The sequence below is a fragment of the Phyllostomus hastatus genome, unplaced genomic scaffold, assembly GCF_019186645.2.
Source record: "Phyllostomus hastatus isolate PE091 unplaced genomic scaffold, TTU_PhHast_1.1 phas_contig_150, whole genome shotgun sequence".
NCBI classification, from domain to species: Eukaryota; Metazoa; Chordata; class Mammalia; order Chiroptera; family Phyllostomidae; genus Phyllostomus; species Phyllostomus hastatus.
Genome location: NW_025333611.1, coordinates 373,469 through 399,079, shown reverse-complemented (window position 1 = coordinate 399,079; position 25,611 = coordinate 373,469). Strand labels below are relative to the sequence as shown.

At 66.9% G+C, this 25,611-nt stretch overlaps 1 protein-coding gene across 2 annotated transcripts in view; it reads left to right on the top strand.

Moving 5' to 3' along the window:
* The window catches only part of ADAP1 (ArfGAP with dual PH domains 1), a 31,328-nt gene continuing 5,717 nt past the window's right edge, over positions 1 to 25,611 (top strand). Inside the window, exons 1-5 of one of the 2 annotated variants that reach the window (XM_045824822.1) lie at positions 3 to 303; positions 12,568 to 12,698; positions 17,401 to 17,492; positions 21,287 to 21,369; positions 25,255 to 25,367. In XM_045824822.1, coding sequence (XP_045680778.1) covers positions 222 to 303; positions 12,568 to 12,698; positions 17,401 to 17,492; positions 21,287 to 21,369; positions 25,255 to 25,367 — 501 coding nt within the window. In that variant the 5' untranslated portion in view covers positions 3 to 221. Of the gene's footprint in view, positions 304 to 12,567; positions 12,699 to 17,400; positions 17,493 to 21,286; positions 21,370 to 25,254; positions 25,368 to 25,611 lie in introns of both variants that reach the window. The other variant, XM_045824832.1, reaches the window with a different exon arrangement.

The following is a 25,611-nucleotide window of genomic DNA, read 5'->3' as shown; positions in this document are numbered from 1 at the left end:
GCGCCGTGCGCCCTGGGCTCCGCGCCGGCACACGCCTGGCGGCCGCGGTGGCGACACGAGCGGCGGCGGGGACGGGCGGGCGCCAGGAATGCGGAACCCGCGCGCCGGCTGAGGCAGACCGGGATGGCGCAGGGGCGGCGGCGGCCGGCGGCCGGCGTGGGGCCCTAGCACGGCGGAGCGCACGCCCGGCCGGGCCCCGCGGCGGCGGCGGCCTCGCGGCCATGGCCACGGAGCGGCAGAGAGCCGTCCTGGAGCTGCTGCAGCGGCCCGGGAACGCGCACTGCGCGGACTGCGGCGCCCCGGGTAGGTGCGGCCGGGTGGGAGCGGGCCGGTTGGGTGCTGCCGGGGTGGGCTCTGGCTTGGATGCCCGACCCGGGACTGCGAAGGGCGCTATGGCGCCGGCGTGGCCGGGGGCGCGGGCGCGCAGCCGGGTTCCCGCTCGGGTGGGGCGCGGCCCTGCGTGCACCTGCGGGGACCGGAGGTCGCGGGCCCGCGGCCCGGGGCCTGCTGCGGTATGGCCTCTTCCCCTCCCCCCACCCCGGGCTCCGGGTCTCGCTGTCACTCTCGGACCATCGCCGCGTTGCGAAACCTTGGGCTCCGGGAAGAAAGAGGAAACAGCGGCCCGCGGGCAGCGCAGGGAGAGGTTGGGAGAGCCTGGCCGCGCTCCTGGTGAGGACGTGAGTCCACCTGGCTCCCGGCCACCTGGAGCTGACGTCATGGGCGCCCCTCAGGAGTTGCCCTTTGCACTGCGCCCAGCAGGTGGAGGGCGCCCTGCTGCTGCCACGTGGATCCAGTGAGAAAGGGCGCCCGTTACCCCCAACCCTGCGCCCTGCTGCTCTGGAGCAGGTGGCGGGTTCAGCTGGGGCACCAGGGCCCGGGCTCCGGGAGGGGCAGGCGACCCATCTGCCCCCCATCCTCCCATCGGACTTTGCTCCTGGGGGCCCCTGGCGTGCTTCCGGGGATTGGCAGGGCCCTACCTCTGCCCTCGAGGCCCCTGGCTGCTCCTTTGTGCCGAGGGTGGCAGTGGGGGCAGGCCCAGCCCCCTCTGCTCCTGCTACAGGGTGACGGGGCCTCACTCGGGCAGGGGCTGTGCCCAGCAGTCCAGGGGGACACTGGCAGCCCCCTGGGGCTCCGGCCAGGACCCCTCCGAGCAGCCTGACACACACACTGGGAGCACTGGGAGCAGCCGAGACCCCTGGGGAGGGGGTGGTAAGACCCTGCATTTGTCCCTGGCCCCTGGGCAGCCTCCAGACACAAGGACCGGGTCCCTACTCTCCCTGCTGCCTGCCCACCCGTGGGCCGGGAGGGGTCTCTGGCCGCCCCAGGTCCCAGGAAGCAGCCGGACGGCTGCAGGGTGGCCAGGTGAGGTCACACTGGGAGCTGGAGAGTCCCACGGGGCACCGGCGACAGGCCTTGTGGAGGCTGGGCGGGCTGAGGAGACCTTTGCCCAGCCTGCTGAGCGGGGACGGCCTGGCGGTGCGGGGGGGCGGGGGTGGCGTCTCCACCGCCCGGGGCCGTCTCCTTCGTGCGGAGCCCTCACCCCAGAGCCGAGTTTCCGCTGGTCGGGAAAGCTGGGCATGTGGGGAGGGGTCAGGAAGGAGGCACAGTCAGCATGGGCTGTGCTCGGGCTTGGCCTGTCCCTCTGCTTGCTGACCGCACTGCCCTCAGTGGCCTCCCCGGCCACCCCCCCCCGGGCCCCCGCCTGGCAGGACAGACAGGTCTTCCTCGATTAGTGGGCCTGGCACTGCCACACCCCGCCTGCCCTCATCCAGTGGCCCGCGCCCTTGGGTGGCTCTCGCAGGGCCCGGCTCTCCTGGGAGTCGGGCTAAGCCTCCGGCGTTCAGGGCCGGTCCACGACACCCACGACATCGCAAAGCCCCAGGAGCAGGCGAGATGTGAGCCCTCACCCCACGTTACAGCTGGGGAAACTGAGGCCTGGAGACCTCGAGTACCCTTAGTGGACACGGTGCCTCAAAGGGCCCACCAGGACTCTTGATGCTCGGCCACAGCCCAGCCCACGCTGCGCACCCTCCTCCCGCCCTCTCCATGCCTCCGGGGCGTCTGGACCTGAGGCCCGCTGTGCCGCCTCCCCCGTGACCCTGAGGGGTGCCCACCCCACCCTCTGCTCCTGGGCCGGAGCCCTTCCGGGGCCCAGGCAGGCGACCGGGGGTCCCTCTGGCACGGACATGCTGCTGGCAGAGCATTTCAGATGGACCTGCTCTGCCCGACCACAGCTGGCCAGGGGCCAGGCATCTTGAGGGTGGGGTCCCTCAGCCCGGACAGCAGGATGCAGGGCGGGCCTGGGGCATCTGGGAGGGGACGGGCAGTCCTGGCCAGCTGGCCCCATGAGGGCTACTGGGCGGGAGGCCGTCTGGGGGACCCCTGCAGCCCTCTAGCCGGACGCAGGTAGGCCCTCCCCCGAGCCCTGGAGCATGGGCCCTGCCTCGCCGCCTCCTCAGAGGCCTGGGTGGGGGGGTCAGGTGTTGCGCCAGAAGGACAGGACCTGGAGCCCCAGCTCACTCCTTCACGGGGTCAGGCTGTGGGCGGTGCTCGGGTGCCCTTCCCTGGCCCAGGGCCCGGACCACGCGGGGCCGTCCTGTCTGAGGGGCCTGGGCTCCGCAAGGAGCTCTTTGTCTCCGGCAAGATGGGTAGTTGGGGATGCTGCGCGGAGACCCTGCTGCTCTGCAGGTGTTTGCGCCAAGCCCCGGGGTGCGGGGGTGCCCCCGGGGGCCAGCCGTGTGCGGCTGGGCCTGGAGTGTGGGCCCGCGGGGCTCCCAGGCATGAGCTGAGAGTGGGACCCCCGAGCCCGACCCCAGAGGTGGCGTCCCAGGAGCTGCTGGGAGCAGGGCGGGGCCCCGATTTGGGGATTAAAAGCACGTTTTCTCGCATCATGGTGAAACACGCAGCAGGCCTTTGAATAACGCTGTTCTGTCAGCACACTGATGCGGAAAAGGGTCCGTCCCTGGCGTGGCCACCGCCCGGGTGGGTTTCCTTGCGGGTCCCGGGGCCGTGCAGGTGGCGGGAGGTCGGGGGTTGAAGCTGGCCCAGTGTGGGTGAGTGGGTGGGTGGTGGCCCCGCGTGGAGGGGTGGCCCCCGGCCTGAGCCCCTGACCTGGGACCGGTGGGTTGGAAACTGGGCGTCTCCGTGAAACTCCCGGTCACCCCGCTGCGAGTCGGCCGCGGTGCATTTTGGGTCTCGGCTCAGACGTGGGGCGTTGCCGCAGGGAACGAACTCCCGTTCGTCAGTTCGTGGCGGTGCAGTTTCGCTTCGCATCGGAAAGGACTCTTGGAAACCGCCGCCGCCGCTTTCAGAGAGGTCTGGACGGAGCGAGAGGACCGCGTCCCCCGCCGTGAACGCTGCCTTCCTGCTAAGCTCTCGCACGCGCAGCCCCGCCCTGCACCGGCGCCAGCCGGCAGGTGGCTCACCGCGCGCTCCCCCGCACCTGTGGCTCGGGCGCCCGCCCGTCTCCCTAAGAGGGGCCCTGGCAGGGGCTGTGCAGGCCCCACGGGTGGCGGGGGAGGGGGCGGGGCGGTCTCCTCCGCTGCCCCGTCTGCTGCTCTGTCTCGCCCCGCCGTGGGCGGGTCAGGGGCTTTTTCCTTTCTATTGTGTGAAGCACACGTGCCCTGCCACGTCGCATCTTAGCCGCCCTGCGGCGCGCAGTGCCGTGGCATCCAGCGCGCCCGGTCGCTCTCTTCGTCCGGCGAATCTGGAAGTCCGCTCCCCAGCCCCCGCCAGCCTCTCTGTCCCGTGGCCCACCCGCAAGGGCCTCCTGCGCGGGGCGTCGCGCACTGTGTGTCCTTCTGAGCCCGCTTGCTTCAGGGACCGAGCACAACGTCCTCGCGGTTCGTCCACGTGGTGGCATGTTGTAGAATTTCCTTTAAAAAAAAAACCCCACAAACCTTGAGCCCTGGCTGGTGTAGCTCAGAGGTTGAGTGCCAGCCTACGAACCACAGGGTCGCCGGTTCGATTCCCAGTCTGGGGCATGTGCCTGGGTTGCGGGCCAGGTCGAGAGGCAACCACACAGTGATGTTTCTCTCCCTCTCTTTCTTCCTTCCCCTCTCTCTAACAATAAATAAATGAAATCTAGAAAAAAAACCCAAACAACAAAACCTTGACACACAAATGACATGGAACTTGAATTAGTCCGAGGGTTCAGTATTTGAACACGCGGTTGACACCCTCCACCTCACCCCCTTACGTAGTCACTGCGCTGCCGCCCGCGACGTGCGCGGGACCGACTTCTGCTGTTCCGGGAGGTTTTTCCTCCGCACCCCCTCTGACACCCCCACCCGCTCTCTCCGGGAGTTTGGGGCTCTGTTCCTCTGTTTCTCTCGGATTCCACGCACTTTCCCCGACTCACTCAGCGTCACGCCCCTGGGGGGGGGGTTCACCCGTGTCCTACGCGGGAGGTTCCTTCTCTTGCGGCTGGGTCCTTCTGCGCTCTGCGCCTGCGCCACACTCCGACCCGCGCCTCTGTCCGCGCGCGCGCTTGGCCGCAGGGACCGTGCCGAGTGCGGCGAATGCGCGGCCATCTTCCCGCTCGCGTGTTCGCTTTCTTTGGCTGCGTCCCCAGGGTGGGATCGCGGGGTGTCACGGCGGCTCTGCCCTGCGCTGTTTTCCAAAGAGCTGCCCCGGGTGCACCCGGGCCGGGCTCGCCGGTTCCTGTCTCCACGCCACCCTCGCCAGCGCTGCTGCCAGTGCTGCGGTCTGTGACGGCGGCGCTGCGCCAGGTGCGGGTGGCGACGCGTGGCGGGCTGCCCCGCGTCTCGCTGGTCGCTGGCCTGTTCGGGCGCCCGTGGGCCGTTTGGATGTGTTTGGGGAAGTGTCTCTCCAGAGCCTCCGCCCAGGTTTGTTGTTGTTTTGCTGCTGTTGTTGTTTTGCTGTTGACTTCAATGAGTTCTTCATACATTTTTTAATATTAGCCCTCTGTCGGATATGATGTGCAAATGTTTTCTCTCATTCCGTCGGTGGCCCTTTCATCGTGTTGGTGGTTTCCTCGGCCGGGCAGAAGTTTTCAGTGTGGGGGGTCCCACTTTACTTTTGCTTTTGCTTTTGGCATCAAATCCAAGCAGATCACTGCCAAGACCAATGCCAAGTAGCTTACCACCCGTTTTCTTGTTGTAATGTTTTAAAGACTTCATTTACTTTTATTTTTATTATTTGTAAATATTTTGTTTATTCACTGTTAGAGGGGGGAGGGAGGGAGAGAGAGAGGGAAACCTCAGCGCATGGCTGCCTCTCGCACGCCCCCACTGGGGGCCCGGCCGCGACCCTGACCGGTGCTCTCCATTCTGTCCCCCCGCTCTGTGTGTCTGGTTTTGTGCCGGCGCCACCCTGTTCTGATCACTGTAGCTTTGTCGTGTAGTTTGAAACCAGGGAGTGCGATGCTTCTGGCTTTGCTCTCCCCTCCCCCAGGACTGACGTGGCCTTTCAGGGTTTGTCGTGGTTCCAGACAATTCTAGAATACTCTGCCTGTTTCTGTGAGAGATGCCACTGGAATTTGGATGTGGATTGCATTGAATCTGTAGATTGCTCTGGGCAACATGGACATTTTAACAATGTTAATTCTTTCAATTCTGACCATGGAGTATCTCTCCATTTCCTTGTGTTTTCAGTTTCTTTCATCAGCCCTAACTTGTGTGGCTCAGTGGATTGAGTGATGGCCTGTGGAGCAAAGGGTTGCCGGTTCAATTCCCAGTCAGGGCATATGCCTGGGTTGCGGGCCAGGTCCCTGGTGGGCATGTGTGTGAGGCAACTACACATTGATGTCTCTCTCCCTCTCTTTCTCCCTCCCTTCCCCTCTCTCTCAAAATAGATAAATAGAATCTTTTTTAAAAAATAATTTATTTCAGCCCTGGCTGGCGTAGCTCAGTGGATTGAGCACGGGCTGGGAACCAAAGTGTCCCAGGTTCGATTCCCAGCTAGGGTACATTCCTGGGTTGCAGGCCATAACCCCCAGCAGCTGCACATTGGTGTTTCTCTCTCTCTCTCTCTCTCCCCCCCTCCCTTCCCTCCCTAAAAATAAATAAAATCTTTAAAAAATAATAATAATAATAATTTATTTCATTAATGATTCATCATTTTCAGTGCACTGGTCTTTCACCTGCTCGGTTAGGTTTATTCCTAGGTGTTTGATTCTTTTTGTTGCTATTGTAAATGGGATTATTTTCCTAATTGGGCTTTCTAAGGGTTTATTAGTGTACAGAAACACAACAGATATATATATTTCCTGCAACTTACTGACTTGTTTATTAGTTCTAAAAGACTTTTGGTGAAGTCTTTAAGATTTTCTACATCTAGTATTATGTTATCTGCAAGTAGTGAAACTTTAACTTTTTATGATTTGGATGCCTTTTCTTTATTTTTTATGCCTCATTATGCTGGCCAGGACTCACGGCACTCGTGGAGCAGAAGTGGTGAGCGTGGGCATCGCTGTCCTGCTCCTGATCTCAGAGGGAAAGTCTCCGGGGGCAGCCACTGTGGGCTGTGTTGTGCGTGGGCGTGAGATGTTGAGAAACATTCCCGCTCGGTTTGCCGAGAGTATCCGTCACACAAGGACGTTGAATGTTGTGAGATTCAACACGGTGTCTGTTGGGATGGTCACGTGGTGTCAGTCCCCTGCGTGTGGGTCACATGCCGAGTCACACTGGCGTGTGGGTGTTGAGCCATCCTTGCATGCCTGGGATGAATCCCGCTTGGTTGTGGTGTGTAGTCCCTTTAATGCCTCCTTGAATTCAGTTTGCTAGTATTTTGCTGAGGATTTCTGCATCCGTGTTCATCAGGGATGTTGGCCTAGAGTTTCCTTTTCTTGTGGTTCCTCATCTGCTTTTGGCGTCTGGGTAACACTGGCCTCGTAAAACGAGATTGGAAGAGTTCCTGCCTCTTCTGTGCTTTGGAAGAATTTGAGGAAGAATTGGCACGGATTCTTCCTTACGTGTTTGGTGGAACTCAGCAGTGAAGGCGTCTGGACTTGGGTGTGTTGGGAGGTTCTGATTACAGTCTCAGCCTCCCTACTAGTGACCGTTCGGATCTTCCGTTTCTGCAGGATTCGGTCTTCACAGGCTCCGCGCTTCCAGGAATGTATCCGTTTCTGTCTGGCTGCGGAATCTGGCCCGTGACTGTTCAGAGCAGGCTCTTTGACTCTTTGTGTTTCTGGGGTTGTCAGTTGTAACACCCTTTATTTTTTCGCTTATTTGAATCTCGTTCCTTCCCGGTGAGTCTAGCTACAGGTTTTCCATTGTTCTTATCTTTTGAAAAAGCAGCTGAGTTTTACTAATCTTTCCGTTGTGTCATCAGAGTCCGTTTCACTCATTTCACTCGGCCCTTCATTCCCTTTCCTGTGCCGACTCCGGCTCCTGTTCTTCTCTCTCCCGAGCAGCGCGAGTGCGGAGTCGGGGGTCTGCGTGGGGTCTTTCTCCTTCCGCCTGGGAGCCCGCTCCACGCTCCCCCTCCCTCCCCCGCGGACTGGCTTCAGGGGCCGCTTTAAGTTCTTGTTTGTTTACTAACATTTTCATTTGATTGATTGATTTTTATGATTGATTTTTTAGTTTCGTACCGTTGTAGCCAGGAAAGAAGCCTGCTACCGTTTCCACCTTATCGACTGTGCTGAGACCCGTTTCGCGGCCTGACGCGCCAGGGATCGTCCTGGAAACGGCGCGTGCGCACTAGGGAAAACGCGCGTCCTTGCTGCTTAGGGGGGAGTGTCCTGTGAATGCCGGTCACGCCCACTGGGCAGACGCGTCCTCTGAGGCCAGCGTTTTCTTACTGACCTCGTCCGCATGATGGATCCACTGACCCTGACTATAATTCCACTGCCATTTCTTTATTTTTCAAAGATTTTATTTATTTATTTTTAGGCAGAGAGGAAAGGAGGGAGAAAGAGAGGGAGAGAAACATCGATATGTGGTTGCCTCTCGCTCGCCCCCTGCTGGGGACCTGGCCCGAAACCCAGGCCTGTACCCTGACTGGGAATCGAACTGGCGACCCTTTGGTTCACAGGCCAGCGCTCAGTCCACTGAGTCACAGCAGCGGGGGCTCCATTGCTGTGTCTCCCAGTGGGTCTGTTGATATTTGAACTGTGCGTTCAGGTGCCCAGTGCTGGGTGCATCTGTAGTCGCAGAAGTCATGTCCTCTCGTTTGATCGACTTCATCACCATCTAACGAACCTCCTGCCTCTTCTGCAGTTTAGCCTTGAAGTCTGTCCTCTCTGGTCTGTGTGGAGCTACCCCAGCTTCCGTCTGGTTTTCATTTCCTTCCTTTTTAAGGCTGAGTAATATTCCACCGTGTGGAGAAGTCACACGTCACGCACCCACTCACCCGCGGATGGGCACTCCCGCTGCTGCCGCGGTGCAGCCGCTGGGGGCGGTGCTGCTGGGAACCCTCTGGGGCCGCCCCCTCTCGCCCTCTCCGGGGGCTTAGGGCCGGCGGGGAGACAGGCTAAGAGGCTGGATACCCGGCTGCCTCGTGTGCGGGGGTGGCAGGGCAGCAGGGCCAGGGGCCGGGGATGCCACACAGGGCGGGCACTTCAGCGAGGAACTGGGGCGTGGTGGGCACCGCCCTGTCCCCGCACCCCCGCCCTGCCTCAGCCGGTCCCCACCCTGCTGACCTGCCATCACCACCCAACCCCAGAACCCTGGCCGTGCTCTCTTCTGGGCCTTGCCTCGGGTGGGACAAAGGTCCCTGGAACTGGGCTGCAGGGCTCGCCGGCCAACCCACAGTCCCACGGGCAGGCTGCATTACCTGCCCCCACCCCGGGCCTAGGCTGTGGGGACACACCTGTTCTGCCTGGCTCGGCCCCACCTGCCTCACCTGTCCAGGTGTCTCAGGCCACCTCCCGGAAGTGGGAGGGAGCTGAGTCACCTCAGAGTTGCCCTGGAGAGGCCAGGTGGAGCAGGGGCAGATGCAGGTGCTGACTAATGGGGCCACTGGCAGGGCAGGCCACCAGGAGGGAGCCGGTGGCCCAAGAAGTCTGCCCCAGGCGATGTCTCCCGGACTGGGAGAAAGGCGGTGTCGGGAGACTCCTGGGCCGCCCCCCCCCCCCCGGGCCGCCCCTCCCCCCCCCCCGTTTGTGAGGCTGAGGGGGCATGAGCATGGAGCCTCGGCCTCGCTCCTCTCCCACCCCTCCTGCTACTGCAGGGCGTCAGCGGCTGCAAGCAGGCCCTCAACAGGCCCGGCCTCCTCGTGGTCCACCCTGGGGGCACTCGGGCCCTGCAGGCTGACTCCCACTAGCTGGGCAGGGAGTTCCCGAGTCCCAGGTGCCCTCAGGGGACCAGTGAGGAGGATCAGGCTGCGGACAGCACAGCAGACAGCAGGACAGCACCTGTTTGGCCTGGGAGGAGGGGCGCTGGGGAGTGGAGCCTGGGGCTACAGGGTGGGGCTCCCGGCCCGTCGGAGGGGCCCTGGTGCTGGGCGGCCCGGCCAGGTATGCCCACCTCAGGCCCTCCTTCCGCCAGGAGGGGCTCAGGGCTCAGGAGGTGGCACTTCCTGTGCACGAGGACACCCCCCAGCCCCGTCTCCTGGCTCCGGTGGTGGGAGAGGCTTTCGCAGAGGCAGGCGGACCTGGTTGGGGGTGGGGCTTGCAGGCTTTTCAGTATGTAAAAGGACCAATGTCTCCATTTCTTAGCTTCAACCCTTTTTAGAAGCAGCTCTTCAGGTTGAGTCGTGGGCCTGCACACGCGTGTGCCCAGCCTCACACACACGCGCCAGGGGGGTGGCCGGTGTGGGCCCCGCAGCCCTGAGCTGCACACCCACGGGTCCTGGAGCCCGCGGCAGGGTGTGGGGCAGGTGTGTGGCCTCGCTTTGACCCTCAGCACGGCTGTCGGAGAGCGACCGAGAGTCGGGGGGCCACACCCTGTGTCCCGCTAACGACAGGCTTGGCTAGTGCGCCCTTAAAGGGCTGGACAGGAGGTACTTTCAGGCTCTGCGGGCCGCGGGGTCTCTCACAACTGCTCGGCCCTGCTGCGTCCCGCAGAGGCGGCCACCGCGCGCAAGTGGTGTGATTTTCCACCCCAACCGGTTGCTGGAGCTACCGGCCCCACCTCTGCCCTGGCGGCCCCGCCCCCAGCTCGCGGCGGCCCCACCCCGGTGGCCCGCGCGGGCGTCACACGCGCCCCTGGGTGTCCCGCCGGGTGTCCCTGTGGCCTGACCGGCCCCCGCCCCGCCCCGCCGGCCGCTGTGCCTGTGGCCCGTGGGCCCACCTTCCCTGCCCGCTGCCTCCCGGACCCGCGGGCTTTCCGTCCAGATTTCTTCATTTCCTGTCCGGGCAGCGTTTTCGCAAACAGGGAGCTGGCTCCTGGGGCCCCGGGAGGCGCCCCGTGCGGGGTCCTGGAGCGGCTGCGGGGCGGCGGGGGTGGGGGCCGAGGGGCGGGACCCCAGCGCTGGGGTCGGCAGGGTCCTCTGAAGTGGTCAAGCCGTCTGAGTGACACCAGACCCGCGGGGAGGCTCCGAGCCCGGGCGGCCGCGGGGGCGGGGAAACCTTTGCTCGGTCACGGATGGGGGTCTCCTGTCCGTGGCAGCCGAAGCCTCGGGCGGAGGCTCAGAACTGGGGGACGCGGCCTTCTTCCCCACCCCCAGGTCCGCGGCCCCCGCAGGGTCCCCCCACCCCCCGCCGCAGCGGGGGCCCCACCGTGTCTCCGCAGGTCCCTGCCTTCCCAGCCCTTGGCACCCCCAGGCGCTCACTCCGCAGTGGGGGAAGGGAGCTCAGGGACAGGGCTTCCCCCCCGGCAAACCCGACCCCTGACCCCCTGACCTCTGACTCCCTTTACATTCTGGGGTGCAGACAGTGCTCTGTAAAGGGCCCCAATAGGCAGATGCTGTGAAGAAATGAGAGGTGTGTCTGGGGGTGCATGCAGGGGCCCTGGTTGGTGTCGGGGTGCTTCTGTGTGCAGGGACATCTGCGCTGCGGTGTGCAGGGTGGGGAGGACTGGGGATCCGGGGGGAGCAGCCTCGGGGGGCGGGGGCGGGGGAGGTGCAGGGAGGGCAGTTCCCCGGGCTCCCCCAAACAGCCGTGGGTGTGCTGTGCGCTGGAGGGCATGGCTGTGGCTTCTGGGGCCAGCAGGCTGCGACTGCGGGCTGAGCAGGCGGGGTGGGGGCAGGAAGCCAGAGGGGACAGGAAGCCAGGAGGGGACACAGAGGCACGGTGGGGGGTGGGGAGGACACGGTCGTGCTGGTGGGAGGGGCCCTGGAACCAGGGCTCTGAGGCCTCAGGGTCTCTGGGCGGCCCCGGCCCTTGCCGTGCCCCACCGCCCCGGGGCCCCCCGGGGCCCCCACCCTGCAGACACTGGCGAGCCTGCCCTCCTGCCCACCCACCCAGGGAGGCCGCTCCGTGCCCACAGCCCCCGGGATCAGCCGATGGGATTGGAGCCTGCAGGTGACACAGCAGAAACCTGTCTATTCCGAGTGTCACTCAGAAACTGTGTCTAGGGCCAGCTCCCTGCCTCCACTGCTCCCTCAGACCCAGCTCAGCCCTCAGGATGGGGCCCGGGGCTCTGTGGGCGGGGCCTGGGCTCCGTGGGCGGGGCCGGGCGCAGAGCCAGCACCCTCCGCCACCGACCTTTCGGGAGGTGACCCAGCCCAACACGGTGGGCACCTGCCACAGCCCTGCACCGGAGGTTCTGTCCCGCTTTGCACACCCCACACACTCGAGGTGCGCACACTCGTGCAGAGCCTTGCAGAGCCGAGGCCCAGGCGTGAGGTGTCTGAGGAGCTGCTCTGCCCTCCCAGCACCAGATGGAGTGCGCCCTCTGAAGGTCCCTGCGGTGGGGTGGGGCCAGGTCCCCAGTCGGGCAGGGCGAGGGTGGCCTGTGGTGACTGGCCTGTGGGTGCAGCCTCCCCAGCCCTGTGCCCTGACCAGGGTCATGTTCCCCGGGCCCTCCGCCGCGGTCCCCGCAGGGCGGGACTGCACTGTGCTCTGAGACGGGCCAAGGGGTCAGTGGGGGGGGTCCGGCCCCCAGGGGCCCCCCACGAACCCTGCTGCAGCCCCCGGCCTCAGCAGGCATCTTGGTTCCAACCTGCCTGGTCCAGAAGGTTCTGTGGGTTCCTGGCGGCAGCCGGCCTCACTCGGTGACGTGCCGAACACAGAGAGAGCCCCACCCACACCACTCACCGCATGCCACCCTCCACGGTTCCTTTGTCATCGGTCAGTGACCCGTGGGTCCCTCCCGCCTCCCTGTTTAGACTCTGCCGCGTCACCCACACGCACCTGCTCCCGTAAACCGCACGCACGGCGTGTCCCCTCACCCCGGAGGTGTCGGAGGGCAGGGTCACGCCAGGGTCCTCACCACGCCAGACACACCCGTGCTAATCACCTGCGGGCATCCAGCCCCGGGTCGGTCCTCGGGGTTGAGGTTGTCAGTGTCCCCCACGTGAAGTGGTGTCCACTCGGGGGTCTGGGCCGCTGCGGCCCCACGGCTGCTGCCCCTCTGCGGGGCACGGGGCCCTGCCTGGGGCCCACGGGGCTGGTCACCCCGGGCATCTCCGTTGGCACAGACGGGGAGACCGCGGCCAGAAGGCGACCCCTGGCCCCGTGCCCCGGCCCCTCCGACCCAGACTCTGGCCTTTGCCCTCCAGGTCCCGACTGGGCCTCCTACACCCTGGGCGTGTTCATCTGCCTCAGCTGCTCCGGCATCCACCGCAACATCCCCCAGGTCAGCAAGGTCAAGTCCGTCCGCCTGGACGCCTGGGAGGAGGCCCAAGTGGAGGTACGCCTGGGCGGCGGGGGACCCTCGGGGCCACCCTGGGGCTCAGCCTGGCGGGGACCGAGGCTGCCGGGGCCCCTGCCGCGCAGCTGCACCCACCCACCATCTGCTCCGTCTGGGCCGACCCTCCCGCCCGCCCGCTGGTGGGGCAGCTGCAGGGAGAGGGCGCAGGACCCTCCGTGGACAGCGCCTGGGGCTCCGGTCTTGCAGTCCCCGCCCCTGGGCTCACCTGTGCGGAGGGACAGGCCCGCCTGTGCCCCAGGCTCTGCCACCCTCCCGCCCCCTCCCTGATCCACAGCTGCTGAGCTCCCGCGGCCGGAGGGCCTGGGGGTGGGGAGGCCTTAAGGAGGGGACAGGCGGGGACACGCAGGCAGTAAACAGGGAGGTGACTTGGGCTGTGGTAGCAGGAGGGTCCCCCGCCCTCACAGCCCAAAGGAAGAGGAGGGGGAGCCGATTCGGGCTGGGGAGACCGCCAGGTGGGGAGGAGGGGCCAGAGGAGGGGCTGCCGCAGGGGGTCGACCCCGTGGGGGGCGGGGGGGGGGAAGCGGTTGAGCGGAGGAGTGTGCCCATGGCTGCTGGGGTTCCCACCGCAGGAGGCGCCGTGGTGGCTCGGCCGGGCGGCCCTGGGGACGGGGCCCAGGGCTGGTGGCCCCTGTGCTCCTCTCCCCGGGAGACACTGGTGCCCTCAGTCACTGTGCCTTGGGGGCCTCGGCCTCCCCCAGAGCCCCTTGGAAATGCAGAGTCCTGGGCCTCCCGGGTCCACCTGCCGAGTCAGGACCCACAATGAACGAGGTCTCTGTGCCTGGGACACGCACGCCCACGGGGCTCCGGAGGCCCACCCGGAGGCCGCCCTGGGCTGGGTCCGGCGGCAGCCACGCCGCTGTGACGGTGGCGTGAGCCCCGTCGGGAGGGGCTGCTGCTCAGACACCTGTGGCCTCTGATCCCCGACGGCTGTCGGCACCCGCTCCCGGGGCCCAGCAGGTGTGCAGGGAGGGGCGGGGCGGGGCGGGTGCCTGGAGCCTGGCCAGGCCCGTCCTGCCCTGAGCTGTCTGCTCCCCTGGGTGGACGCGGCATGGGTGGGTCCCGTCCCCTGGCCTGCGGTGGCGGCGGCCCCCGGTGCGGGTGGGGGTACACTCTGTGTGAGCTCGGGGTCCCCCTGCCCTGCCCCACTGGTCCATCCCCTCCGGTTCTCACGCTTTAGGGAGCCCGACCCTCCGAGGTGGGAGCTGGTGTCCCTCTAGGCTGCTGGTCTTTCGACTCCGCTCATGGGGTTTCGCAGCGGAGGCTTTCCACTTCGACGGCGTCAGGTTTCCCGGCCTTCTCTCTCTCCCGTGGTCGCAGGGCTCGTCGCAGTCGTGGGCCTGCTCGGCCCCGGGGCGATCTTGCTGGCAGCGGCTTCACTGAGGTGCCGCTGCACCCCTGCCACCCGCCCTGCCCAGCGCACCTTCCGCAGGGCTGCGCCCCACGGGCTCCTCCTCCCGCAGCACTCTCCTCTCCCGAAGAGACCGGGCGCCATCCGCAGCTCCTCCCCGGCACCCCCTGTCCCTGCCCAGAGCCGGGAGCCCCTCGCCTCCTGGGCGCGGTGCGTGCTGGGCCGGTCAGGGCCCTGGGCCACACCACCTGGCGCACGGTCCAGATGTCCCTGGTTCCTCCTGTGACCTGAGGGCCTTGGTGCCCGTGCTCAGCTGACGGCCACTCGGGGGCCTCTCTCCGCTGCTGCCGGTGCCTGTGCGGTGTCCCTGGGCACCTGGGCTCTCCTCGCACTGGAGGGGCATTGCTGGGTCTCCTGGTGACCCCGTGTCCAGCACCGAAGACCTGCGGGGCTGCCAGTCCCGACCAGTGCCCGCTCCCCGCACCAGGGCGCGGCGTCCCAGCTGCTCCACGACGCCCATCCTCCCTGTGGGCGGGAGCCCGGACCTTGTGCTTCTGCCGCCTGCTGCTGGGCCGGGTGTACGCCTCCTTTGGAGACGTGTCGTTCGAATCCATCACCCGTTTTAAAAGTGGGTTGTTTGTCTTTTTATGGTGGAGTGAGGAGTTTTTACTGTATTACGAACGGTTCTTTTTCTATTCTGGATACAAGTGCAATGTCACTTGTGGAATTTGTAAACACTTTTTCTCATTGTGAATTGACTCTTAACTTCCTTTTTCGGCAATGTTTTTTCAACGCAAAAAGTACAGTTTGTATTCTTTTAGGAGCTGTCCACATGATTTTGGGGTAATGGAGGTGGAACCGACACCGTGCAGAGCTCGCCATTTTAAAGTGGGCGACTTGGAAAAGAGAGACCCTGCCGAGACAGAGGTGCAGGGAGACGCACCACGCCTCCTCGCACAACCCAAAGAAGGACCACAGCCAATTCAAAAACAAAAACCAAGCAGAGCTGCCAGAAATCGAACTGTGTGGAAGTCCGACGACCAAGGAGTTAAAGAGGAAACATTCATTCAGCCCGCACCACAGCGCAGTGGGTGGGCTGCCCCACCCTGGTGAATACCTAAGGCTCTGACCCTCACTGCGTAACAGGTGCACCAAGATAAAAAGAAAAAAAAGAAAATGGCCCAAACAAAAGTAAAGATCAAAGCTCCAGAAAAAATTCAACTAAGCAATGAAGAGATAGCCAACCTATCAGATGCACAATTCAAAACACTGGTCATCGGGATGCTCACAGAATTGGTTGAATATGGTTGCAAGATAGAGGAAAGAGTGGAGGCTATGCTAAGTGAAATGAAGGAAAATGCACAGGGAACCAACAGTGATGGGAAGGAAACTGGGACTCAAATCAATGGTGTGGACCAGAAGGAAGAAAGAAACATTCAATCAGAAAAGAATGAAGAAACAAGAATTCAAAAAAATAAAAAACAAGGAGAGGCTTAGGAACCTCCAGGACATCTTTAAATATTCCAACATCCAAATTATAGAGGAGCCAGAAGAAGAAGAGGAAGAGCAACAAGTGGAAAACTTATTGGAACAAATAATAAAGGAGGACTTCCCCAATCTGGCAAAGGAAATAGACTTCCAGGAAGTCCAGGAAGCTCAGAGAGTCCCTAAGAAGTTGGACCCAAGGAGGAACACACCAAGGCACATCATCATTACATCAGCAAAGATTAAAGAGAAGGAGAGGATCTTAAAAGCAGCAAGAGGAAAGGAGACAGTTACCTGCAAAGGTGTTCCCATCAGACTGTCAGCTGATTTCTCAAAAGAGACCTTGCAGGCAAGAAGGGGCTGGAAAGAAGTATTCCAGGTCATGAAAGGCAAAGATCTACACCCAAGATTGCTCTATCCAGCAAAGTTATCATTTAAAATGGAAGGGCAGATAAAGTGCTTCCAAGGTGAGGTCAAGTTAAAGGAGTTCATCATCACCAAGCCCTTATTCTATGAAATGTTAAAGGGATTTATCTAAGAAAAAGATGATCAAAAACATGAACCATAAAATGACAATAAACTCACAACTGTTAACAACCAAACCTAAAAAAATACAAAACCAAAAACAAACTAAGCAAACAACGAGAGCAGGAACAGAACCACAGAAATGGAGATCACATGGAGGGTTATCAGCTGGGAGGGGGAGAAGGGGAGAGAGGGGGAAAGGTACAGGGAATAAGAAGCATCAGTGGTGGGTACAGAGCAGACAGGGGGAGGGTTAGAATAGTGTAGGGAATGGAGAAGCCAGAGAACTCATACGTACGACCCACGGACATGAACCAAGGGGGGAATGCGGGTGGGAGGGGTGCAGGGCAGAGAGGAAAGTGGGCGGGGCGGAGGATGGGACAACTGGAACAGCATGATCAATAAATAGTTAAAAGAAAAAAATGAAGCGAACAACTCGGCGGCATCCGGCACATTCTTGACGTTGGGCAGCCGCCACCTCTGTCTAGATCCGAGGCATCTCCGTCCCCTCAGAGGGGCCCCCGTGGTGCCAGCGCCCCCCACCCCCCGCGCCCCGCACGGCCCCTGCCCGGCTCTGCAGCTCGCCCCCTCCGCACGGGGGGCTCCCAGGAGGAGGAGCCTCCTGTTTGTGACGTTCATCCCCACGCTTCGCCATCCTGACGGCTTCCCTTGAGGCACGCGAGTTTCCCACACGGAAGGAATTTCCTTTGTTTTTCTTTCGTTGCTGGTGCGTTTGGTGTCAAATGTAAGGACGCGTTCCCTCACCCAAAGTCCCAAGGATTTCCTCCTGTATTTTCCCAAGATGATTTTTAAAAGTGTCCCACAGTCTTCACGACTTCTGTTGTTCAATCCTGGAAGTTAAACCTTCAGCGCAGCGGGGGCAGTTGACTGAGAGGTGCAGCAGCCACCTGAGCTTTCTCTGCGCTGGCCCGGCCGTCCTGGGGGGGCGGGGGGGGACGCTGTCACCAGCGCAGGGCGTCCCCGCCAGAGCCTGCGTCCCGGCCCCGCTGGACCTGCCCCCGGACGGACGCACGGACACGGGGTTCGCCCCACGAGCCCCGCGCCCTTCCCAGCACCTGGGCCGCGTGTGCCTTGCGGCGACAGGTGTCAGCATCCACCAGAAAGAGTCCTCACGGTCAGAATGTTCCGGCGCATTCTCACCCCCAACTCTTCCAGCTCTAAAAACCGGCTTCCGGGTCTGTTTGGTCCTGCCCCCTCGTCCCGGGCGGTGCCCCTGGGACGGGGGTGGGGGGCTCGGGGGCCCCGCCAGCCACGGCCCCGCCCTCCGGCCGCCCTGACCGGCCCCTGTCCTCTCTCTCCCAGTTCATGGCCGCCCACGGGAACGACGCCGCCAAGGCCACGTATGAGTCCCAGGTGCCATCCTTCTACTACCGGCCCACGCCCTCCGACTGCCAGTGAGTAGTGGGCCAGGGCCTGCCGGGGGCCGGGCGGGCGGCTGGGGCTCCGGCAGGCCTGGGGCCTGGGGTCTGAGGGGCTGCTGGGCGTGCGGTGCCCCTGGCAGGGTGGGGGTGTGTGGGGCTATGGGTGTGCGGGGCCTGCATCGCCCACCCCTCCCCCTGGGTCCCTGGCCAGCTCTCCGAGCGTCTCCCTTGCATTTGCCTGGCTGTCCCCACCCGGGGCCCTCACCTGCCTCCGACCACGTGCCCGGCCCCTTGGGTCCGGCCCCCTTTCCTTTCCTCCTTCCCCTGAGGACCCTCTGTCCCCTCGGAGCTGCAGGGCACGGGGCCCTCTCCCCTTGAGTCCTGTGGGTGGGGGGCTCCTCAAGCGGAAAGTGGCCCTCAGACCCTCTTCCCAGCCCCCAGCACAGGTGCCCCTCACAGGTTCTGGAGGTCGGGGCGGGGGGAGTACGAGGGCCCCGTGGACGCAGGTTCTTGGGGAGTGGCCCTGGGGCCATGTGCCACCTCCCGGCCCTTCTGTGGGGGCTCCAGGGAGACCCCCCGTCCCAGGGGCTGCTGCTGGGCACTGGCCTCCTCCCTCCACATGGTTCTCTGGCTCCCTCCTGGCCCCCACCAGGTGCCCAGGCCCCTCCTTCTGCCAGAGCAGGACCGGCCCTCGGGGGTCACTCGGGGCTTCACGGTAGGCGACGAACCGAATGGCTGTTAAAACCACCCCAAACCCGACTTGACCAGGGAGCACTGAGGCCCAGGGGGGTGGGGAGCCCCCCAGAGCAACCAGGACCCGGTGCAGGAGTCGGCCGGGCGGTGGCCCCCGCCCTTTCAGCCCCCAGCGCAGGGCTCCCCGAGAGCCTGCTGGCACCTCCTCTCCTGTGTCCCCAGTCCACTCCTGGCCCACTTTGGAAGTTGGGTGCCTGGGGCCCTCGGCAGGGGTGTGCTCCCTGTCTCTGCGTCGGGGCCCGTGGGGGGCGTGCAGGCCTGGGAGGTGTGTCTGGACACGGGCGATCTGGGCTCACTCCCTGAGTGTCTGTTCCTCACGGCTGGCCCTTCCCACGAGCGGCCGGGAGCGGTGCCAGGCCATGCGTCCTCCGTGGGCGCCACTGGGCTCCTGGGAGCCCGGGCCTAGGCCTGCCGGTCTCGGCGCGAGGCGGCGCGGTGGGGCAGCTGCCCCTGGGGTGCGGAGCTGTCGCCCAGCCGGGGGCAGCTCTGTGGGTGGGTCGCTGGCCTTTGTGCCCATGTCTCCTGCCTATCTGAGCCTGTGACCCGGGACAGACCGGTCCGCAGGCTCCTGTCCCCGCCGGCGCCCTGGCCCCTCGCAGAGGTGAGTGCTCAGGGGACTGGGCGTCCCCGGGGGCGAGCCCTGACGCCCAGGCCGGCCCTGCGGTCAGGGAGGCCCCACCGGGCGGAGGTTCTCGGGAGCCACGCCGGACACTGCCTGTGCGTGTGGCAGGCCCGGCCGGAGGGCTGGTCTCAGAGAAGCCCCCGCCCGGCTGGCATCAGCAGGCAGGTGTGAGGGGCGATCCCCCACGCTGACCGCGGGGCACCCTGCAGTGGGGGGGGCGGGGTGCCAGTGCCGTGCGCACTGCGAGGATGCGGCCCAGGCGGGGCGAGGTCTGAGGCCCTTTGCAGGCGAGGGCGGGCCCTGGCTCTCTGCACAGGCCCCGGGCAGCACAGGCCTGCAGCCCCCCCCCCACCCCCGCTGTGCAGGGGCCGGTGCCGCCTGCCGCCTGCCGCCGTGGAACAAGACCAGGGCAGAGAGAGGCATGTGGCCGAGTGGGGCCCAGAGGGCCTCTCCGGACACGGTGGTCCCGCCGCCCCCTCCAAGGCTCGGAGGCCCCCCCACGGGCTGCAGTTCGGGAGAAGCAGACGGGGCCCCGAGGGTCTGCGGTGCGGCCGTTTTTAGCGGCGGGTGGTGACTCAGTGCGGCCGGGACCCAGCTCCCTTCCTGTGCCGCCGCCTGGGCCTCGCGTTTCGACACGGCCAGTCATACCGCGCCTCTCGGTCTCGCTCTGCCGCGCGAGGAGCCGGCCCCGCCGCTTCCTGTGCGCCGGCGTGGGCAGCCGCCGGCGGAGGCCACACCAGCGCCCCCGCTTCCTGGCGGCCGTGGGCCTGGGGCGCCCCTCGGGGGGGTGGGGGTGGTTCTAGAGTCCAAGCCTCCTCCCGGGCCCCCTGGGAGCGGCTCCGTCCGGGCCGGCTTCCTGGGCCTCGGTGACCGTGACCACGCTCCGTGGCCGGCGGCTTCGGTGGGCGGCGGGGTTTCCGTCTCGCAGCCCTGGCGTGGCCGACCCTCCATGTGTGTGTCCAGGTCCCCCTCGCTGTGGGGACGCCGATCGGGGCGCTGCAGGACGGCCCGTCCCGACTTAGTCGCCGGCAGCCGCCCTGTTCTCAGGTGGGGCCCCATGTGGGGGCCCAGCCCCAACCCCGGGCAGGGGCCCTGACACCCAGGGCGCACAGCTGGCCCGGGGGGCGGGGGCAGGTGGAGGGGCGTTGGGTGACGGCGGCCGGACGCCAGAGCCGGCGTGGCTGGACTGCAACACGTTTGTCCTGGGGGGGGTCTGTCCGCAGGCGCCCCACCCCTCTAGGGGGGACCTGCCCTGACTCCGAGGGCCCCGCAGCTGGGGTGGCCGTGGGGGCTGTGAGGCCGCTGCCCCGGAGCACGGGCAGACGTCGGGGTCACCGTGGGGTGTGCTCACTCCGCTCACCCGGGGCGCGACTCGTCACGGCGCCCTGTCAGCGCCGGCCCAGCGGCCCCCGGAGGGCAGGGCCCCGCTGGCCCACAGCGACCCAGAGGTTCAGGGCAGCTCTGCGAGCCTGCGGGGCTGCCCCCACCCTGTGCCTGTTGCCTGCTTCCCGGCCTCCCTCCTGCAGCTGCCTCCGGAGGCTTCCAGCCAGGCCGGGGGAGGCCCTCGTGCAGAGAGGAGAAGCTGCGCACGAGGCAGAGGGGCTGACTCCTGTGGGGACGGGGCGCGTCCTCACCGGCCCTGAAGGGGACCAGGGCCTGGCTGACGGGGGAGGGCCCGGGGGCGAGGCCCTGCGGGGGTGGGTGGGCCGGGCGTCCCCGTGGGGAGCAGGGATGGGTCCCTCAGGCGGCGGCCGCGCAGGGAGGAGGCAGGCGAGGAGGTGGTGGGCGCGGTGGCCGCCGGCGCGGCTGAACTCGGTCTGAGCCGCCCCCGCGTGGCCGGCCGAGTGGCGGCAGCCCCAGGATACTCAGGGCCGCGCCGTGGAGAGCTGGGTCCTGGCCTTTCTCCTCGCCGCCCTTGCGTGCGTCCAGCCCCCCGACGAGCAGACGCTCACACCGAAGGGGGCGGGCGTCGTGGGCGCTGGCAGGGGAGAGCCCTGGGCCCCGGGGAGTCTGTGCTCAGGTGCCCGGTGAGGATGCCAGTGCCGGGGCTGCCCCGCAGCACCGCACCCGGGTGCCACCCGGGTCAGAACCCGCCAGCCCAGACGGGCCGGGGCTGGGCAGCGACGGCCCACGGGCACTGGGTTCTGTTGGGGGCGGCGGAATGTTCTGGAAGAGGGTGCTCTGGTGGCGGCTGCACACCTGGGGACTCGGCAGTGCACAGAGCGGCGCGTCACGAGGGCGCCAGGGATGGCGGGTGCCCCGCCTCTCGCCCTGGTGGAAGCGGGGGGCCTGGCGGCAGAACTAAGCAGCGGGTGGCTCTCGGCCTCCTGCGAGTCCAGGGCCACGTGTCCAGGGCCGCTCTGGCCGGCGGTCCTCCCGGGAGCCCCTCCCTCCCCCCCCACCGCCCCCCCGCCCGGCCCAGGCTCAGGCCGCCTCTCCCCTGTGCCCCCAGCCTCCTGCGGGAGCAGTGGATCCGGGCCAAGTACGAGCGCCAGGAGTTCACCGACCCGGACAGGCAGGAGCCGTACTCCGCAGGTGAGGCCGCGGCTCCCCATCCTGCACGCCCCCCCCCGCCCGCCCCCTGCCCCCCTCACCCTCCTCACCCCGACTCCCGGGGCTGCAGAGCCCTTAGGAACCGCAGGGGGCTCACAGGTCTGAGCGGCGTCCCCAGGGACCCAGGGCTAGGAGTCCCTGCCACTGGCGGCCGGGCCTGAGGGTGCGCCTGGGTTCCTGCTGCCAGGAGGGGGTGCTGCTGTGGCGGCAGGAAGGCCCCAGGGGGTCCCGGGTGCGAGGCGCCCTCTGCCCCTTGGAGCGATCCCTCCACGTGGGCGGCCCCTGCAGCCCACACGCCGCACAGCAGGCCTCTGGGCCCCGCGCCTGCAGCCCCCGCACCCGTCCACCCCCTCACAGTCCCTCTCCTGCAGCCGCTTCCTCCTCAGCTGACGACCCCTGACCTGGGGCTGCAGGGTGGGGCGAGGGGCACGGGGACATCCTGCCTGTTTAGCCCCCGGGACCCCCACAGGCTCTGCCCTGGCCTGAACCCCGCCTGCGTGATCTGGAGCCCCCGGCGGGCTCCCTGAGGCTCCGGGGTGTCTCAGCCCTGGACAACACTGTGTGACCTCATTCCTTGGGCGGGGCCAGCCGGGCCGACAGGACCACGGCCACACTGGGTCCGCGTCCATTTTCACATTGGGACTCAAGTCCAGCTCGGGCGTAAGGAACAGAGGGTGTGGCTTGGCTGATACAATCACTGCCGTCAGGCACGGCTTGATCCAGGCATGGTGTCAGGCAGGGTGATGGCGTGCTGCCTGCCTCCGCACCGGGGCGGTCCTCGTGGTCCCCGGGGAGAGCGGGCCTGGGCTCCAGAGGCGGGTGCACCCGCGGGCGGCAGACCCTCACGTTGGACCCTCGTGGGTGCCGCAGGGTGAGGGGCGGCTCTGCAGCGAGTCCGGGCGGCAGAGGGGCAGGTGAGCCCCTCGGGGGTGGCTGGCGGCCCTGACCGCACCCCGGCCCGCGGGTCCTCTCCGAGGGCTCCTCCCGCCCAGCCCGGGGGGCGCGGGGGTTCCCGGGGGCACTTCCGGCCCTGCCCCGGGCTTGCCGCAAGGACACTTTCTCACCGTGGAATGCAGAAGTGCCCGCGGAGGAGAAAGGGGAAATGCAGGGCTCGGGCCGGGCCGGCCGCACAGTCGAGGTGAGGGCAGGGCCTGCCTCCGCCCTCAGGCCTCCGCATCCCGGGGCGAGGAGCCCGCACACTCGGCTCCGGCGGGGTCCCCAGGGTGGCCCCGCAGAGCTGGCCAGTGCGGCCGGCGGGGCGAGCATCGGCATGGCTGCGCCTGGACCCCAGGCTGAGGTGGGCCTCGGGTGGTCCACGCCGACGAGGAACAGGCCGGGGAGGGAGGGGGTCGGACAGAAGAACCCCGCCCGCGAGCGTGGGAGAAGCCCAGACAGGGAGCCCCGTCCACGGAGCCGGGGAGACCCCCAGGGCGCTGGCACCCGAGGGCCTGGCCCCGAGACGCCAACGAGGACACGGGGGAGGGTGCCGACTCCCCGCCGTGTCCCCGATTCCCCGGACGACGGGCTCTGGGTCCCGGCCACCGACACGACTCCGTGCACCAGACACGGGTGACCCGGCCTCGGGGGAGGCCGGGCTGAGGGGCAGCGGGCAGACAGGCACCTGGCCAGCAGCCTTCCCGGGCGTCAGGCCCTGAGATGCGGGCCGGACGGGCACCTGACGGTGCAGGGCGGCACGGGGCGGCCTGGGGCCCCTCTGTGAGCAGGACGGGGGACTGTGAGCCGGGCACGGGTGGCGGCCCCCCCGGCGGGACCCAGTGTCAGGGAGCAGGGTGCTGTGTGAGCGCGGGTGCCGGTGGACCCCGTGGGCAGGTGCCAGCCTCGGCCCAGGTCATGGGCATGTGGGTGGCCCCCGGCCCCTGCCCCCCGTCGGCCGGGGTGACCCCGGGAACAGCTGCTCCTGGCTCCCTCCCGACCCGGCCCCCGCCTGGGGCCGGGGCCTCAATGGCTGCCTTTCACTGGCAGACAGTGTGTCCTGTTGTCCCGGGGACGGGCGCCCAGGCCGCCCCCAGTCACCGACAGACACAGCCCTTCCTGCCGGGGCGGGGCACCCGCGTCCCCCTGCCTCCGGCAGCTCCCCCCACACCTGACCCCAGCGGTCCGGCTGTTCATTCAGGGCGTGAGGTCCGGCCCCCACCCCGTCCCACCCCAGCTCTGCCCTATCATGGGGTAGGCGGAGCCAGGGTCTTCCTGAGGGGAGCAACAGGCCCACTCTGTGCCTCGGTTTCCCCACCTGAGTCGTGGGGCCTCGGGGCCCAGCCTCAGGTTGTGGTGGGGATGTTACATGACATCAGCGCAGGCACAGGGTGGGCTTGTGGCGCCCTGGGGTCGCCGGAGGGGGTCTAGTTGAGGGAGGGGTTTGTGACTGGTCAGCTGGGAGGCGGGGGAGGGGGGCGACGCTGCCCCCAAGGCCCAGGCAGGCCCCTGAGGTCTCGGCCGTGGGAGTCGGGCGGAAGTCGCTGCAGGCTGGGCCGAGTCTCCGGGTGTCGGGGCGCGGTGGCCCACGGCTCAGAGGGTGTCGGGGGACCCTGGCCAGCGCCCGAGCAAAGCTGCTTCTGTCACCGGGCCTGAAATTAGGCGCCCTGGCGGCTGGCTGTCGGCAGGCACAAGGCCGGTGGGTCCCAAAGGCCGGGCGAGCCTGCCCAGGCCACGCCCACCTCGGACCAGGGCCCCTGGCCTGGGAGTGGGGTCGCGGCCGCCCCGCGAGTCCCGGGCTCTGCTGCCACCTGCTGGGCCCCGCGGGCAGGGCCGGCGGCCCGGGCTCCCGCCGCCCGGTGGCCTGGGACGGGACTGTGTCTCTGCGCCTGTTTCCTCCTCCACGAGGTGGGCACGGGAACGGGTGCGTTCCGGGGGTCACACGGGTTGACGGGCGCCAGGTGCTGGGCGGGGCCTCACCCGCAGACCGCGCGGGGCGGCGGCCGCCCTCCCCCCGCGAAGGAGCGGCGCCTCGCGCGCCTCCTCGCGCCCGGGCGGCGGGCGGGCTGTGCCTGGGCGGAGAGCTCGCACGGGGGTCAGCAAACGCCCCGGGCGGGGCCCTGTCGGGCGAGGGGACCCCGTGCAGGTCCCATCCCGCAGCGGACGCAGCAGAGCTGCCTGCCGGCGCTGTGTGCGGAGCGGGGGGCGCGCCGCCGCCCCCAGGCTCCGAGAGACGGGCCCCTCCGCGTCCTGGGGAAGGGGGCGCCGCTGCGCCCTGCTGACCCCAGGCTGCTGCTTTCCCGCGGCTGCTGTCTCCAGAGCAGAGGAGATACATGGCCCCTTGTCCCGGCGTTGGGAGGCTGCCGGGCAGGGGTGCCAGGGGGCAGAGGGAGCCCACCCGCCTGCCTGCGGCCCTGTGATCCCACCTGGAGGTGCCCACAGGAGGCGTGGCCTCGCTGGGCACGAGCGCTGTTCCCGGGCCCTGGCCTGGTCAGCACCAGTGTGCACAGGACCGGTCACTACCGAGGAATGGTCCCCTCCCCCTGACCCCATCCCTGATGGGAGCTGGGGAGGGGCCGGCGGAGACCTCTGCGGGGTGCCCACCGGAGGGCGCTGTGCTCCGCCGTGGCCGTGGGCGCCACAGCGGCCTGGGCGCACGGGGCATCCTGGTGTGGGCAGGGCCGGCCACCCTGCTCCAGTTCCTGTGGTCGCGTCTCCCTCCGCCCCCCGGGGCGAGGACCCTGTGGTGACCTTGGCCAAGGACACAGGGACATCCGGGACCCTTGCCCGTCCGGAGACCCTTCCTCACGCCTGCCGAGGCCCGCTGTGCCGCAGGCGGCCTTCCCGGGGGCTGATGGGAACGTCCTCCGGCCGCGGGGCGCCCCGGCCCGGCCCCTGTGCCCGTCTGACCCTCGCCCCCCGCCCTGTCCCCAGGATACCGAGAGGGCTTTCTCTGGAAGCGGGGCCGGGACAACGGGCAGTTCCTGAGCCGGAAGTTCGTGCTGACCGAGCGGGAGGGGGCCCTGAAGTACTTCAACAGAAACGACGTGAGCCGCCGGGGCGGGTGGGGGCGGGTGGGGGCGGGGCGTCCTGCCTCCCCGCTGGGGGCCGGGGCAGCGGCCCCTCCGCCCCCTGCACGCAGCGCCCTGTCTGTCCTCCGCTGCCCGGGTGCCGTTCTCGGGAACCGCGCCTCCTTTAACTTAGGGACACGTCCCCTGGACACCCCCTCCACCCGGGGCCCCTCTCACTCACTCGCTGGGACACAGAAGGGGCGAGCTTGCCGCTGGGGGG